The sequence below is a fragment of the Ursus maritimus genome, unplaced genomic scaffold (assembly GCF_017311325.1).
Source record: "Ursus maritimus isolate PB19 unplaced genomic scaffold, ASM1731132v1 scaffold_29, whole genome shotgun sequence".
Lineage (NCBI taxonomy): Eukaryota > Metazoa > Chordata > Mammalia > Carnivora > Ursidae > Ursus > Ursus maritimus.
The window spans coordinates 18,251,277-18,268,146 of NW_024425452.1; the positions used below are offsets into that span (position 1 = coordinate 18,251,277).

At 34.5% G+C, this 16,870-nt stretch overlaps 1 protein-coding gene across 1 annotated transcript in view; it reads right to left on the reverse strand.

Annotated features, from left to right (window-relative positions):
- Nucleotides 1-16,870, reverse strand: part of EYS (eyes shut homolog) — a 1,466,842-nt gene that overhangs the window by 489,425 nt on the left and 960,547 nt on the right. Inside the window, 1 exon segment of the mRNA XM_008684895.2 lies at nt 1,714-1,826. Coding sequence (XP_008683117.2) covers nt 1,714-1,826 — 113 coding nt within the window.

Sequence of the window (16,870 nt, forward strand, 5' to 3'; positions counted from 1 at the left end):
TTATTCTTTTTTAAAAGATTTTATTTATTCATTGGACAGACAGAGAGAGAGAGAGAGAGAGCACACGTGTGCACAAGCAGGGGGAGTGGCAAAGGCAGAGGGAGAAGCAGGCTCCTTGCTGAGCAGGGAGCCAGATGCAGGGCTGGATCCCAAGACCCTGAGACCATGACTGGAGCTGAAGGCAGACACCCAACTGACTGAGCCACCTAGGCACCTCAGTTTTATACTTATTCTTACAAACAAAAGTTAAGTGTGTCCTACTTTTATAAAATTAAAAAGAGAAAATTTATCAATTGCTACATTAGCAGATGATTATATAAATTATCGAAGGATTATATCCTTTTCGATGGATTTACTACTTAGTAACTGCGCATTATTCATTTAACTATCAGTCGCAAACTGATATTTAACAGAAAAGGTAGAGAGCAAAGAATCTGACAGTAAAATAATTGTTAGGAAATATTGCTAACTTCAAATCAATAAATAATGGAGCCAAACATTAAAAAATTAGAAATAAATGGTAAAAATATGAGGACTTTTGAGTATTTGATTTATATTAAAATTGTTGGAACCCATCTATTGTGTATAATGGAAGACATCAAGTTTTCATTTGAGTAGAAACAAAGCACAAACAAAATAAGCACCCTGTCTACCATTGTGTAATAGGTGCCACAAATATATTTTAAATGTGTAGCCTAAAGGTGAAACATTGGGGAATGAATGATCCTTTTACCTTCTAAAGTATTTCTTTAATTTCTTAATATACACCACCCCCTCAAACTGTGAAGAAAGCTGATTTGATGATTTTCAAATACGTAAAGTTCTCATAGCCTTTTGTGTTTTTTCCCCAAAGCACACTTCCTATTTATATATTCATTTTAATATTTCATCAATATCTTCTCTACTACACCATAAACTCCTTAAGGACAGTCACTGTGTCACTGCTTATTTCCCTTGGACCATAGTACATAGAAGGATTTCAATAATTCAGAATTTTTTGGTGAAATCAATCAACGTGTTTCTGCTGTTGACAGACTTTTATGCTGTCCTATGATCATACATCCTGCCATACCATGCCATCATCTCTAACCCGTGTGAACCCTTTCCAATGCACCATAAAGCTCCATAAACGATCCTTTTTTTCTTAACTGCCAGGAAAAAAATTTTTTTAACTAATTCATACCAATGGCATGTATGCCTAATATTGTGTCAAATGTGCCATCTCTCTACTTCACCTCCACCCCATCCACTACCACGTGTACAGATAGTTCTGTAGCCAGACACAGGTTATTTGAAAGGAATGCCACTGATAACGGAAATTCGAGCACAACCACAATTTTTTAAAGTGACATTTTTAAAGAAACGTTTTAGCACTCTGAACAATAACCCACATACATGACTGTCAGAAGGCTTATATTTGAAATACTTCGACAGATGATATTTTCTGATCAAGACTAACTGATCATTTGCTGGTAGACATGATATATTTTATGTAACACAAAACTGAAATGTATATGAATAAATGGTCCAACTTAATTGGGGTATAGCATAAATATTCTGTAGTCTGTAAAAAAAAATAAACTGTGTAAGTATGAAACAACATCGAAATGAAGGAAATGCAGTTTGGTCCTGATTAGATGATTTCAAATAGAAATGTTACCTTTTGGTGTGGTTATTCAAACAAGTATTTGAAAAACCATTAGTGGATTTTACCTGCAATTGTCCACAGGAATTTTTTTCACTGCCTTGGATGGGATGAAAGATTCCCAGTTATTGATTTCTATAACTTCTATGCAGCCAGTAAAATTCTCAACTGGTCCAGAAATCTGAGATGGAGGGAGAAAAAGAGGGAGAAGAAAGAGAGAATGTTTATATTATTTTCTTCAATATATTATTCTTGCTATAAACTGGTCAGAATATGCAAACAGGCTGCGGGGTTGATGTATTCAACATATTGGTAGAAAGTAATTCAATTCTTTTCATAAATATCATTCCAAAAATTAGTATAAAAGAATACTACCTTAGTCAAAAGTTACTTGGAATCTATAGATCTTATCACTGTATGAATCACTTATATATGAATGAAGAAAATTTTCATTAGTACAGTGAATTATAGCTGAAACATGGGAGAAAAGCTAATACCCTCATCCTCCACATCAATGGACTATACTTTTCCATCTTTTGCCTCTGTTCCTCACACTTTTTCTTTCAGACATTAGTTACCTTGCCCCATCCACAACTATCAAAGCATCAAGAAAAATGAAACATAGTAAACTATGAATATTTGTGACATCTTGCAGCCCTGACGGATTCTGCATGCCTCTGTGTTCAGTTGTGTGGCCTATCCTCCTTAGGAATAACTTGGGCAGAAACTAACAACTAGAAAGATTGCCAAAGGGCAAAAAACAAAAAAGAAAATAAGGACATTGGAAAGCATGCATTTTGATGAACAAATAAAACCTCTTAAAGATAAACAGATATATGACTTTTCACTTTATTCACTGTGAACATACAATACTATTCTATTAATTATATGTCTATGTAAGTTTACGTTTAAATGAAAAAGAATTTAATAAAAACTAAAAGGGGCACAGCTCAGAGTTCAATAGTTAGAAGCACTTATTTCAGGTTCTGTCTTCTGTTATGTTCTTGATATTGTTAAAAATTTTAGGCTAAAGTGGACCAAATTATGAACAGGATAACCACTGAAATTATACACTGAAGAATAAGTTGTCTACCTTGATTTCTGAATTAAAAATAAGCACTATTTGCATTTTCAAGACTTGGTTTCTCATTGAGTATGTAATATTACAGAGGACAGAAGGAAGAAAGTATTTGTGTTTAGAAATTTTAGGGTGGGTGAATTTATTTTATTTCATCTTTTAACTTAGAGTCTTAGTTTAAAAACCTTTAAATATTTTCTTCCTCTTTCTGATATAGGCACAAATGTACTACAAACCCTCTCAACAAGTAACACTCTGTCAAGTGTCAAAAACGACTGAACTAGAAAACAAAGCAATATTTCACACAGCAAGTTTACAAAGAAGTCTGTTCATTCCAAGGAAAACAGAAGTACTTGGCTCTTACATGTTGCAGAAGGGAAAATATTGATTTGTAATTGTTAGCTTAAAGTTTTATGGACTTTATTAATCTTTTTGTTTTTCAAATTTAGTTTATATTTTTATCACAGTTATACAGGAACCTAGTTTTTAAATTTAAAAAGTTTACGCATACCTCTCCTGAAACTTCAGAAATTTGTGAATTAGTATAGTTTATAATTAAAAAATTAAGAACTTAAATGGTCTTGGAAAAATGCTTTTGATAGTAATGATTATGAAAGTTATACTTAATATAGTTCAAAAACAGCAGCATAATGTGCATATTTAAATATTTTTCTCTGTTCATGAAGATCCTTATTATTTATGAGGATGAAAAATACGGAGAAAGCTATACCTTTTTAAATAAATACAAAGCTATGAAAAATGCTCTAGGGTGCCTGGGTGGCTCAGTCAAATGTCTGCTTTCGGCTCAGGTCATGATTCCAGGTCCCCGGATCCAGTCCCGCATCGGGCTCCCTGCTCCGCGGGGAATCTGCTTCTCCCTCTACCACCCCCCTGCCCCCGCTCATGATCTCTTTCTCTCATGTTCTCCCTCTCTCTCAAATAAATAAATAAAATTAAAAAAAAAAATAAAAATGCCCTAAAAGAAAATGCTCTAAAAGAAAAAGATTAATCTGTATTATACTTAATAGAATTCTATGATTCAAATCTCATTCACATATTATGGACTAAAAGACAAATATTAATTTATTCACCTCAGACTTTGTTAGCAAGAAAAAATTTCCACAGCCTTTAACTCTGAATGAATTCAAAATTCTTTCATTTCTTCTATATTAACAGATTTACAACTTTCCAGTTCTTTAATACATTAACTTCAGGCACTCTTGTTCAGGATGAGTTAACTGGTTCCCAAATTCTCATGTATGTCTTTCTCACTTTGAATATGGAAATTTCAGTTTGCAAAAAATAAGTCAAATTTGTACCCAGAAACAGTTACTCTGAATGGTAAACTCTAATCACAAGATTTTCAGATAATTTCTAGTGTTCGGAACTTTCCCCCCCTTGAATTTGATTAATTTATAATAATCTGGCTAGTTAGGTTTCTGGGACAGGATTTTTAAAAGTGAAAGGAAAACACAATATACATAATTGACATGACAAGTTACAATGTAACCATATGTTACAGACTCATTAAGGATGAGAAATCATGAAAAATCACCTATATGAGGTTATAGAAATGGTATTGTTGCATGTTATCTCCCTTTCAATGAGAAAAATTTTGTACTCACATATACTCCTGGCATTTCTCATATCTGGTTCTTATTTTTGTTCAAGACAAATAAGGAAATAATGACCTCCAGTTACTTCTAAACAATGTAAATTGCCACCACACAGCTTCAAGAATATAATTTATAGTATTGAATAGTAATAATACCAGAGTTCTCATTTTTTACTTCAAATTTGTCTCAAAGTTATAAACATATCTTCAATAGATTTCATTTCTTTTCTACCTCTATAGTAACAGAAGAATATTTAATTCTATCTCTGGCATTTGATGGCCTTTACTCACATTCCTTTTCTAATTTTTTACTTAAATTCTAGTTAGTTAACATATAGTGTAATACTAGTTTCAGTAGATTTTCGTGATTCATCACTTACATATAACACCCAGTGCTCATCACAAGTGCCCTTCTTAATGCCCATCACCCATTTAGCCCATCCCCTGCCCATCTCCCTCCATCAACCTTCAGTTTTTCTCTATACTTAAGAGACTCATGGTTTGCTTCCCTCTCTTTTTTTTTCCTTCCCCTGTGTTCATCTGTTTTGTTTCTTAAATTCCACATATGAGTGAAATCATGGTATTTGTCTTTCTTTGACTGACTTATTCCACTTAGCATTAATACACTCTAACTGCCTCCATGTCTTTGATGGATATTGGGGCTCTTTCCATAATTTGCCTATTGTTGATAATGCTGCTATAACATTTGGGGTGCATGTGCCCCTTCAAATCAGCATTTTTGTATCTCTTGGGTAGATACTTAATAGTTCAATTGCTGCATCTAGGGTAGTTCTATTTTTAACTTTTTGAGGCACCTCCGTAGTGTTCTCCAGGGTGGCTGCACCAGTTTGCATTCCTGCCAACAGTGCAAGAGGATTCTTCTTTCTCTACATCCTCACCCTCTGTTGTTTCCTGGTTTGTTAATTTCAGCCATTCTGACAGGAGTGAGGTGGTATCTCATTGTGGTTTTGATTTGTATTTCCCTGATGATGAAAGATGTTGAGCATCTTTTCATTTGCCTTTTAGCCATCTGCATGTCTTTGGAAAAATGTCTATTCATGTCACCTGCCCACTTGTTAACTGGATTATTTGTTTTTTGGGGTGCTTTATAGATTTTGGATACTAACCCTTTATCAGATGTCATTTACAAATATCTTCTCCAATTCTGTAGGCTGCCTTTTAGTTCTGTTGATTGGTTCCTTTGCTGTGCAGAAGCTTTTTATCTTGAAGAAGACCCAACAGTTCATTTTTGCTTTTGTTTCCCTTGCCTACAGAGATGTGTCTAGTTAAGGAGTTGCTATGGCCAAGGTCAAAGAAGTTGCTGCCTGTGTTCTCTTCTAGGATTTTGATGGGTTCCCGTCTCACATTTAGGTCTTTCATCCATTTTGAATTTATTTTTATATATAGTGTAAGAAGGTGGTGCAGTTTCAACTTCTGTATGTCGCTGTCCAATTTTCCCAACACCATTTGTTGAAAAGACTATCTTTTTTCCATTGGATATTCTTTGCTGCTTTACTGAAGAGTACTTGACCATATAGTTGTGGGTCCATTTCTGGGTTTTCTATTCTGTTCCTTTGATCTATGTGTCTGTTTTTGTGCCAGTACCATACTGTCTTCATGACTACAGCTTTATAATATAGCTTGAAGTCTGGAACTGTAATGCCTACAGCTTTTTGTTTTTCAAGATTGCTTTGGCTACTCTATCGCTTTAAAGAGAGTTGAAGTCAATGAATTATCCATACTGAAAAAACAAATTTCTATAATAATATTCAATAGAAGTTACATCAAATTTACACAAAGAGTCTTCATGGCTATAGTTTAGACCACATATACAATATTCCAAATTTGTAAACAATTTTAAATAAAAATGTACCATCTTTTTTTTTTGAAACTTACATGCTTAAACATTTAACATCAATTTGGGTTGGCTTCCATACCTTGGTTATTGTAAATAATGCTGCAATAAACATACAGGTGAATGTATCTTTTCAAATTAGTGGTTTTGTTTCCTTTGGGTAAATACCCAGAAGTGGAATTACTGGATCACGTGGTATTCCTATTTTTAATTTTTTTGAGGAACTTCCACACTGTTTTCCACAGTGGTTGGTTGCACCAATTTACATTCCCACCAACAGTGCACAGAGGTTCCTTTTTCTTCACAGTCTTTTCAATACTTGTTTCTTCTGTTTTTGGTATCAGCCATTCTGACTGGTATAAGGTAATATTTCACTGTGGTTTTGATTTGCATTTCTCTAATGATTAGTGATACTGAGCATCTTTTCATGTACCTGTTGGCCATCTGTATGTCTTCTTTGGAAAATGTCTATTCAGTTCCTCTGCCCATTTTCTAATTGGATCATTGGCGGTTTTTTGGTATTAAGTTCTTTATATATTTTGAGTATTAACTTTTTATTGGATATATCATTTCTACATGCCTTCTCCCATTCAGAAGGTTGCCTTTTTGTTTTGTTGATGGTTTCCTTCACTGTGCAAAACCTTTCTTTTTTTGTGTATTCCCAATAGTTTGTTTTTTGCTTTTGTTTCCCTTGCCTCAGGAGATGTATCTAGAAAAAAATGTTACTAAGATAGATCTCTAAGAGATTATTGTCTATTTCTTAAAGAAATTTTATGGTTGCAGGTCTCACATATAGGTCCATTTTGAGTTTATTTTTCTCTATGGTGTAAGAAAGTGGTAAAGTTTCATTTTTTGGCATATAGCTGTCCAGTATTCCCAGCACCATTTATTGAAGAAACTCTTTTTCCATTGTACATTCTTGCCTCTTTTGTCATAGATCAGTTGATCATATAAGCATGGATTTATATCTGGGCTGTCTATCCTGTTCCATCAATCTGTCTTTGTGCCCATGTCATACCATTTTTTTAGTATAGCTTTGTGGTATATCTTGAAATCTGAGACTGTGATACCTCCAGATTTGTTCTCTTTTGTCACGTTTGCATTGGCTATTCAGGGTCTTTGTGATTTCATACAAATTTTAGAATTACTTGTTCTAGTTCTGTAAAAAATAAAAATAATATTGGTATTTTGTGTATTTTGGTAAGAACTGCCTTGAATCTGTATACGGCTTTGGGTAGTATGCACATTTTAACAATATTAATTCTTCCAATCCATAAGCATAATATATGGTTAAATTTGTGTTATCTTTAATTTCTTTCATTGATGTTTCATAGTTTTCAGAGTACAAGTCTTTCATCTCCTTGGTTAAATTTTTTCCTAGGTATTTTATTCTTTGTGGTGCAACTGTAAATGAGATTGAATTCTTGATTTCTCTTCCTGCTACTTCATTATTAGTATATTATCTTTTATGCAACCTTTTTAAACTGAATCTCAGTATTGCTTCCTTTTTATTGGCTTAGTGTTCATGTTCTTATCATCCCCAAACTCTTCACCAGAAATATAAATCCCTCCTCAATAATTAAAATACTATGAATACTTATTAATTTGATTTCTGTTGTAATTTGAATTTTCACAATCTCTTCACTGTCACATTTGAAAATTACTGTACTGTCCTGTAATGAATCCATCCACTCTTGCCTGGTTGTCATGTTATTCAGACTTAATTCACTCCTTTTTTTTGGCATATTAATTGATATTATAATCAAATTTCATCAGTGTCTGCTTCAAATGGACAGAAGCAACTGAAAGCTCTAAAGCAAAACAGGGCTGATATAATGAAGTCCTATACCTGATAATGGCTAAAAAAGTAGAAAGGGGGTGAAGATATTATGGTGACTTTGATGAATTACATGTGGGGCATAGAGAAGAAAGGAGGGAAACAAAGAAGTAGAAAATTCAATGCTATGGACACTTGTTAAATTCCTACTAAGTATTTATTGGTTTCTCAAAAATCATTCCAAAGCTAAGTACTTTGAAAAATAGTCAAGAAAAGATGGAAGTTGTTAAAGATTACCTATTTTGAACACATAACTGAACTGAGATATTAACAGGCCATGTTTCAGATGTTTAGCTGTTATCAGTATAAACACAAATTAGATGACAGTTGTGTACTGTGTATAATGCCAACTGATACATGAGTCTAAATATCCCAAATGTGGGACTTGAGCAACATAATGACAAAACTGCTACATAAAAACAGGAATTTTTCAGTCTACAAATTTAGTAACATCTCTACCAACTTTATTGTAATATATTCATTAAATTACGTACACTTCATAAAGATTATGGAATTCATGTGGATATAGTCTCTATGTAGAAGGAAACAGAAATCTGGTTAATTTCCCAGATGAGAATAAAATTTATATATTGATTCAGCAAATACTTAGCAAGTATATACTGTTGTAGTAAGCACAGGGTCACCATACATGTTTATACAAATTTTACGCCATCAAAAAACTTAGCTTATAGAGTAGAGTAGAGCCTGATATTTAATCCACGTTTTTCCCCCTCCAAGCTATCTTCCCAGAAATATCTGCTTTAAAAAAATCTGTCTAATTCAAACAAAGTCACCATAGAGTCTAGCAACTGTGGGGCTAGGCACTGTTGAAATATAATGTCAGTAAAGAGTAGATACAATTCAGTAAAACATGGGAAGAGCACAACAGAGTTTGATTTCTGAAAATGATATGAGTAACTGGGTGGAGATCAAACCTCTTATGAAAACAAGGAGAGTAAAATTTACATAAAAATCAGTTAGCAAACAATAAAGAGCAACTAAGCAGCAAAGATTTAAGATGCCAATGTCTGAGAGAGAAGGGAAGAACAAAATGTTAGTCTTGACATTCACTATTCCATTTTGCCTTGAAGTACTTGTAAATTTACAAGTGGCAGATGAGACTTGGGAAAGCTGAGCAAGGGTTTCTAAAAATCTTTTTGGGCTAAGAGCAAAATACTGAAAATCAAGAGCAAACAATCATTCTTAGAACACTGAACATGTGTTTCTAAATTCTACAGGGTTTTAGAGCCAACTGGGTTTTAGAGCTGCCTAGAGTTTAATCGGGTGGACATTTTCATCAGTGGGGTTGATTGCCACTTCTTCACTACAGAAACCGGCAGAGACTGCCCCTGTATAATGACATTAGAAAAAATGAGCACAATTTCAACCGTTTTTTCTCCAGTTTATTCTTTCTCTCAGCAAGGCCAGACATGCTCTGTCCCACAAACTAGAATCTCTACAGTACCGACTCTATTCCTAACCATTAACACACATCACTTTAATACAGCTATCTGTATGTTGAGGGATTTGCCATGGATTTTTTTTCTTTTTTTACTACAACAGCTTTATTGAGATATAATTCACATATCATAAAATTTACCCATTTACTACAACAGCTTTATTGAGATATAATTCACATATCATAAAATTCCATGGTTTTAGTATATTCTGAACTGTTCAACCATTACCACAATCATTACCGCAACCAAATAGAATACATTTATCACTCAAAAAAACCCCACCTATTCAATAGTAGGAAACCACTAATCTACTTTCTATCTACAGATTTGCCTATTATGGACATTTCTTAAAAACAGGAACATATAGTATGTGGTCTTTTGTGATTGGCTTCTTTCATTTAGAATAATGTTTTTAAGGTTCCTCCATGCTGTAGTATGTATCAGTACTTCATTCTTTTCATTGCTGAATGATATTCCATGGTATGGATATATCATGTTTTGTTCATCCATCCACTGTTTAATAGCCTTTTGGACTGTTTCAGTTTTTTTTTTTTGCTATTATGAATACTTGTGTGTTTTATGTGGACACATGCTTTTATTTCTCTTGGTCATATGACTAATCCTATAGAATTTCCCTGTGTGTTTGTGTGATTATTTAGGTGTTTCCTACTATATATAGCTGCTTCAGTATAAATCCTGGGGAGGGAGTTAGTAGCCAGGAGCTAATTTCCATGATGGAAATAATGCATCAAGATTACTCTTGGGGTGCCTGGGTGGTTCAGTGGTTTAAGCATCTGCCTTCGGTTCAGGTCATGATCTCAGGGTCCTGGGATCAAGACCCATGTCAGTCTCCCTGCTCAGTGGAGGGAGCTCAGCCTGCTTCTCCCTCTCCCTCTGCAGTTCCCCCTGTTTGTTCTCTCTCTCTCTGTCAAATAAAAAATAAAATCTTTAAAAAGAAAAAAGATTACTCTTAATTGGAAACAATCTAAATGTCCATCTATAGGAGTCTGCTCAAGTAAACTGCTGTACCACCCCCAGTTTGTGAAAAGTAGGTAGGAATACCTCCATATACTACTAGGGAATGTCCTGTGGATGCTATGGTATCTACCCATATCTCCCTTTAGGACTGAAGGATTTCTCTCCTCTTCCCACTGCTTGGGGTACTGCTACTGGCAGACAGACTTTGCCTTTCAGCATTCTTTGGGAATTACTTTAGTCCAGGGGTATAGCCTCACCCAAGTTTTCTCCTCTTTCCTGTGGGAGTGTGCATCAAATGACTGGTCAACAAGGGACTGTAAGAGCCCAGACGCCTCACCTCAACATGTGACAACTCTGAATGGTCAGTCCAGTTCCAACTTGACAGGGGTTTTGCAAAAGCCCATACTGAGACTGCATCTCATTCCAACACTTCCTCCTGCCCAATCTTACTTCCTTCCTTTCCCTTCCCTAGATAGTAGTCCCAGTAGAACTCTCTAAACGACTTCTACATTAACTTCCATCTCAGAGTGTGCTTTCCAGAGAATACAACTTGCAATTCAGTGATCACCAGATACACTGCTAGGTAGAAAATGTGAAGTAAAAAAAAGTATATACACATGCTGTTATTTAATAATGGAAGAATATGAATTTATGTATTTGTATGTTATTTGTTAATATTTAATAATAAATAAGTAAACCATAAAATATGAGGAAGAGGAAATGAATAGGACAGAGGTGATAGCAATGGAAACTAGATTTCTTAAATATATCTTCAGATACGGCTTTGAATTTGAAACCATGTAAATGTATTTTATAATTATAAAATAAAATAAAGATTTAAATAGCAATTCTTAAAACTCAGGAGTAAAATGAAATAAATGATCCTCTAACTGTGTCTCTATTTGGTGGTATAAGAACACATAAAATAACTACTTTGATGACTTTAAAACACGGTACTTTGAAGATATATCTTCAGTGGAATCTTAAGGACAGAAAGAACCAAAAGTATTAAACTGTAATGTAAGTTAGTAGTAGTGACACAAAATTATTCTATTAGATGTGTGTCAGTTGCAGGATATATCAAATGTATATGATGACAGTGTTGCGCATGTTTGGAGCAAGATGAACTAAAAACCATATACTACAGTTGCCAATTTTGATTGCAAGTATAATTATATAAGAAATTATGTAAGAAACCATGGAAACTCTACAGTACAAATAATTTAGTTTCTTCAACGAAATTTTGCTCAAAAAATAAAATTGACAGGAATATTTTATACATAAAATGATATTGGAGAGGCATATTGACCAATCACATTATATGGATGCTATTTGGTTTAATTTATTTAGTTTGATTTAAACAAACTGTTTTTTAAAGAAGGTTATAAAACAGGAAAATGTGAAAACTAATAATATATGATAGTAAAAAATTATTACTTTTTAAAGGTGATAATGCAATTATATTTTTGGAGATTATTTAGCTTACAGAAATACAGACAGAAATATTTACAAATGGCTCAGTTAGTTTCGTGTCTGTCTTAGGCTCAGGTTATGATCCCAGGGTCCTGGAATTGGGATAGAGTCCCATGCCTGGTTCCCTGCTCAGTGGGGAGCCTGCTTCTCCCTCTCCCTCTGCCCATCCTCCCTGCTCATCTCTCTCTCTCTCTCAAATAAATAAATAAAATCTTAAAAAAAAAAAGTCATCTTAAAAAAAATGTTCTGATGTCTGAGATAAGCTTCCAAAACACCATTCATATGTTGAAACCAAATCCCCAATGTGGAGGTATTTGGAGGTGGGGCCCCTGGGAAGTGATTAGGTCATGAGGGTGGTGATCTCATAAATAGTATTAATGACCTTATAAAAGAGGCCCTAGAAATATCCCTCAACCCTTCCACTAGGTAAAGACAAAAGATGATGTCCATCTATGGACCAGGAAGTGGGTCCTCACCAGACATCAAAGTGCCAGAACCTTGATCTAGACTTCCCAATCTTGCAATATATTTTCTTTTTTTTTTTTTAAGATTTTATTTATTTATGTGACAGAGAGCCAGCGAGAGAGGGAACACAGCAGAGAAGTGGGAGAGGAAGAAGCAGGCTCCCAGCGGAGGAGTCTGACGTGGGACTCGATCCCAGAACGCCGGGATCACGCCCTGAGCCAAAAGCAGACGCTTAACGACTGCGCTACCCAGGCGCCCTGCAATATATTTTCTTATGACCATAAATTTGGCACCAGTACAAGTTGAAACTTAGTTAGGTACCAATTTTGTCAATTCCCCCTTAACTTTACAATGGAAAACTATTTATTAAAAGTAATAACCTCATGAAAGCTCAACCATAATTTAAGATATGGGAAATAAGTTATCATTTTCTTCCAGTCTGAATAATTAGGAAAATGCCAACTTAAACAGAAATTTGATCTATAATATTGTTCAACATTAGATAAGAGTTAATGATTCTATAAAATAAATAATTAGAATCATGTTAGAAATAAAGTAAATCTTTTCCTTCAAATTCAAGGTTTTCTTCTGATTTTTTAATGAAAATAAGTGTTATTTAAGTCTTTCAAGTTTTTTTTCAATTTTAAAATCAAAAGGTGAGGAAATTCTTCAAAAAACCTTAAATTAAATTTGCGACTCACTGATGCCCTATTTGACAGTTGAAGGATTCCTGAAAAAAGAAAGCTTTATGTACTGTTAAAGTAGAATATTGGAAAAGGCAGATACTGTCTCTGCCTTGAATTACAAAAGTAAAGTATGTAGTTTTTCTACCATTTGCAATGGTTACTTGAAGAAGTCAGCAATAAAAATTCAAGTTTAAGTCAAATGTTGCAGTTTTGCTGTTGTTTTGCTAGTCATAGCTCACTAAATACAAAATGTATTTGAAAATAAGGGAGATTCCACTGTGTTGACACCAGTAACCAACTACCTTCTAGTGTTCCTGTGACTTTAGACTCTCAATCAAGCTTGTCAGAAAAGAAATCAATTTGGCAATTTTGCAGAACTGTCTCCATATGGAGTCTAATAATGATAACACTTTGTCCTACATAATATTCTTCAGGTCATGGTATTATGTTAGATCCCCATCTCTAATGTCAGCATATAGGTTGAATACATTTCAGAAAAAGAAGTATTTTATAGATTTTACAGTCTGAAAACAATGTAAATGCTCTAAGAACTACAGTAAGCTTATGGCAAGTTCTTGCTTAAGAGAAATTTATTCCATCAAATTCCAACTTTAAAATTCATGAAACAATTACAAGCATGCCTCTACATTCCAGAATTTATAGAAATGCCCTGTTACCCACTGTCCAGCTGTTGCAAATAATTTTGATAGCTTTCTCCAGACTTCAAGAGCCTAAGAATCAGGCATATGAATCTGGGCACAATAGGCTGATCTTACCCCCACTCTGCTCTGGTATATCACATACTGCTTACACTGTTTGTCTCTCAAGTTTTTTGTCATTCTCTGAAGTGACAGAATGGAGGAGAGAAGGATAAGTTGAAAGCACTCACATTTATTCTGAGAACAGACTACATCCTCAAACACTGTTTGTCTGTATATGGGATAATCCAGTGCGCTGAAACCCAGTAATTCAAAGTTTTCCACATAGTAACAAACTGAGTTGAATGAAGATTAATCAAGTTATATGAAAATCCACAAGGATTTTAAGATAACCAACCAACCAACAAACCACCACCAACAACAACAAAAACAGAACTAAGTGAATATTTTGTTTTTAAATTTTAGTTTATGTAAGTTTTGTTTTCAGTTATTCTGTACATTTACTTGTGGCAAAAATAGAAAAAAATATTCTAACAGAGGTCAGACTGAACAAAGTAGAATTCATAGATTCTAGATTTTCTTTTTCTTTTTTATCACACATTTACCTATCTTTTATCTTTATCTGTAGTATATCTATATCCATCACTGTAACCACCTACAGACAGTTAACAGATAACATACATTTATCACCTGTCTCTATTGTTAGCCCTTTTAAGGATACCTGAGGCAGAAAATTCTATTTAATTCAAAGTATATAAATATATAAAAATTTTTAAAAAGTTATTTGTTTCAATGGACTCTGCAGTCAGCAAATCCATAAATAATTTATCTGATGATTAAGGATTTCTAGAGGAGAAAAAGCTCTGATTTTTCCTTCTGAAAAATGATATCAAATGTTTTTAGTAGAAAAATATATTTTCATTCCTATCCCTTTCTATTGGACCATCCCAATTTGCATGTAAATATGCTTCAATATTGTCTACCCTAAAGTACTATTCTTCCCCAGTCCCTCTTGCCTCTTTAGTAACCATCATGGTAGTTTCCAGCATAGGTGTTAATTCTATCTCCTCTACTTTCTGCATTATCATAAACAAATTTAATATTAAGTATATTGGTTTCTTTACCTATAAAATGAGAATAAAAATAGTAATACCTATATCCTATGGTTATTGTGGGATTTTAAAAGTTAATACACGTAAAATATTTTAAAACAATACTTGGACCTTAAGTGTTCAATACATGTTAGCTAGTATCATTATCATGCATGCACTTAAAAACCAATTTTGAGAGAGTGTGTTCTCCTATCTTTATTGTTTTCCAGCGTTGCTTCTCTCCCCACTACTCCATGCAACCATTTTCTGAGTCACCAGTGTTGTGAATTAAAATGAATGCTTGTCTTTTCTTCTTATCTTGTATCTTTCTCAGTGTTTGCACATAGAAAGTCCTTAATATGTTGACTGAGTGATTGGATGCATGATTTAATTACTTTAAGTAAGATGGTAAAACAAAATCAACACAAACATACTTGTTATGGTGTGATTGTATGTGTCCCTCCAAAATTCATATGTTGAAATCCTAATGCCTAATGATGGTATTAAGAGACGGAGCCTTTGGAAAGTGTTGAGGTCATTACAGTGAGGCCCTCATGAAGAGGATTAGTGCCCTTAAAAAGAGAGATCCTATCGAAATCTCCAGCTCCTTTAGCCATGTGAGGATACAATAAGAAGTCTGTGTCCCAGAAGAGAACCCTCACCTGATCAGGCTGGTACCCTGATCTCAGATTTCCAGTTTCCAGAACTGTGAAAAATGTATTTATTACTCTTATAAGTTACTCACTCTGTCTTCTTTTGCTTTAGCAGCTGGGATGGAAAATCGGTGCCCAGAAGTGAAGGTGCTGCTGTAACAAACACCTAAAACTGTGGAAGTGGCTTTGAACTGGGTAAAGGATAGAGGCCAGAAGAGTTTTGAGGTTTATGCTAGCAAAAGCATACACACTGCCATGAATGAAGTATTAAAAAGCAGGTCTGGTGAGGATTCAGAAAAAGAAGGCTGTAGAGAGCGTTTTAGTCCTGTTAGAGAATATCTAAGTGGTGGTGAATGGTATATCAGTAAAAATATGGATGTTCAAGACCATTCTAATAAAGTCTCAGATGGAAATGAGGAGCATGTTATTGAATGATGGAGGAAAGGCCATTTTTGTTACAAGGCAGCAAAGAATTTGGCTGAATTGTGTTTGTGTCCTAGTGTTTCATGGAACATAGGACTTGGGAGTGATGAAATTGAGTATTTGGCTGAAGTTTTTTCTTTTTCTCTTTATAATCTTAACTAATAAAAATTATATATATTTAGCATGTGCAACATGATGATTTCACTACATATACACAGAGAAATGATTACTACAGTCAAGCTAATCAACATAGCTCATAGCAAAGGTGAAATCATTTCTAAGCAAAGTGTTGAAGGTTGGCAGCTTGGCTTCTCTTGAATGCCAATAGCAAAATGAGAGAAGAAAGAAATTACTTAAAGATGGAATTGTTAATCAGAAGATAAGAACTTAGCAATTTGAAAGATTCTCAGCCTACCCACATATAAAAAGTAAGAAAGTGTTCTGAAAAGAACACTAATGGTGTGTGACCAAGGTAAGATTAGTATGAGTATGAACCAAAATGTATTTAGCCACTCCATCAGAGAAAGAGCCAATTTGAACTGAAGGGGAAGGAGACTGAAAGAAATGAAGAAAAGTGTTGGGACTTCTTAGATTTTACAGGATGGGACACGGAGCGATTATGGACTTAGCACATGTGATATTCTTAAGACAAGGAGAGAAGGACCCCGAATTCAGAGATTATCAAGGCTGCCTCCTCAGGTTCAAAAGGGAGGCTACCCCTGGGTTTCACCAGACTAGATGACCCCTGACCAGAGCCATAGGGGTAGTGCTGCACAAAGTATTGGGCATGGACCACTGCCCAGCAAAGCATGGAATATGCTACCCTCACCTAGATTTCAAACGATGGAGCCTCCTGAAGCCATCAACCTGCAACTGCAGACTGGTAAAGCACCTGCCTAGAAAAATTAGTCAGGCAACTCCAACCCTTGAAAGCTGTCACATGGGCTGTGCT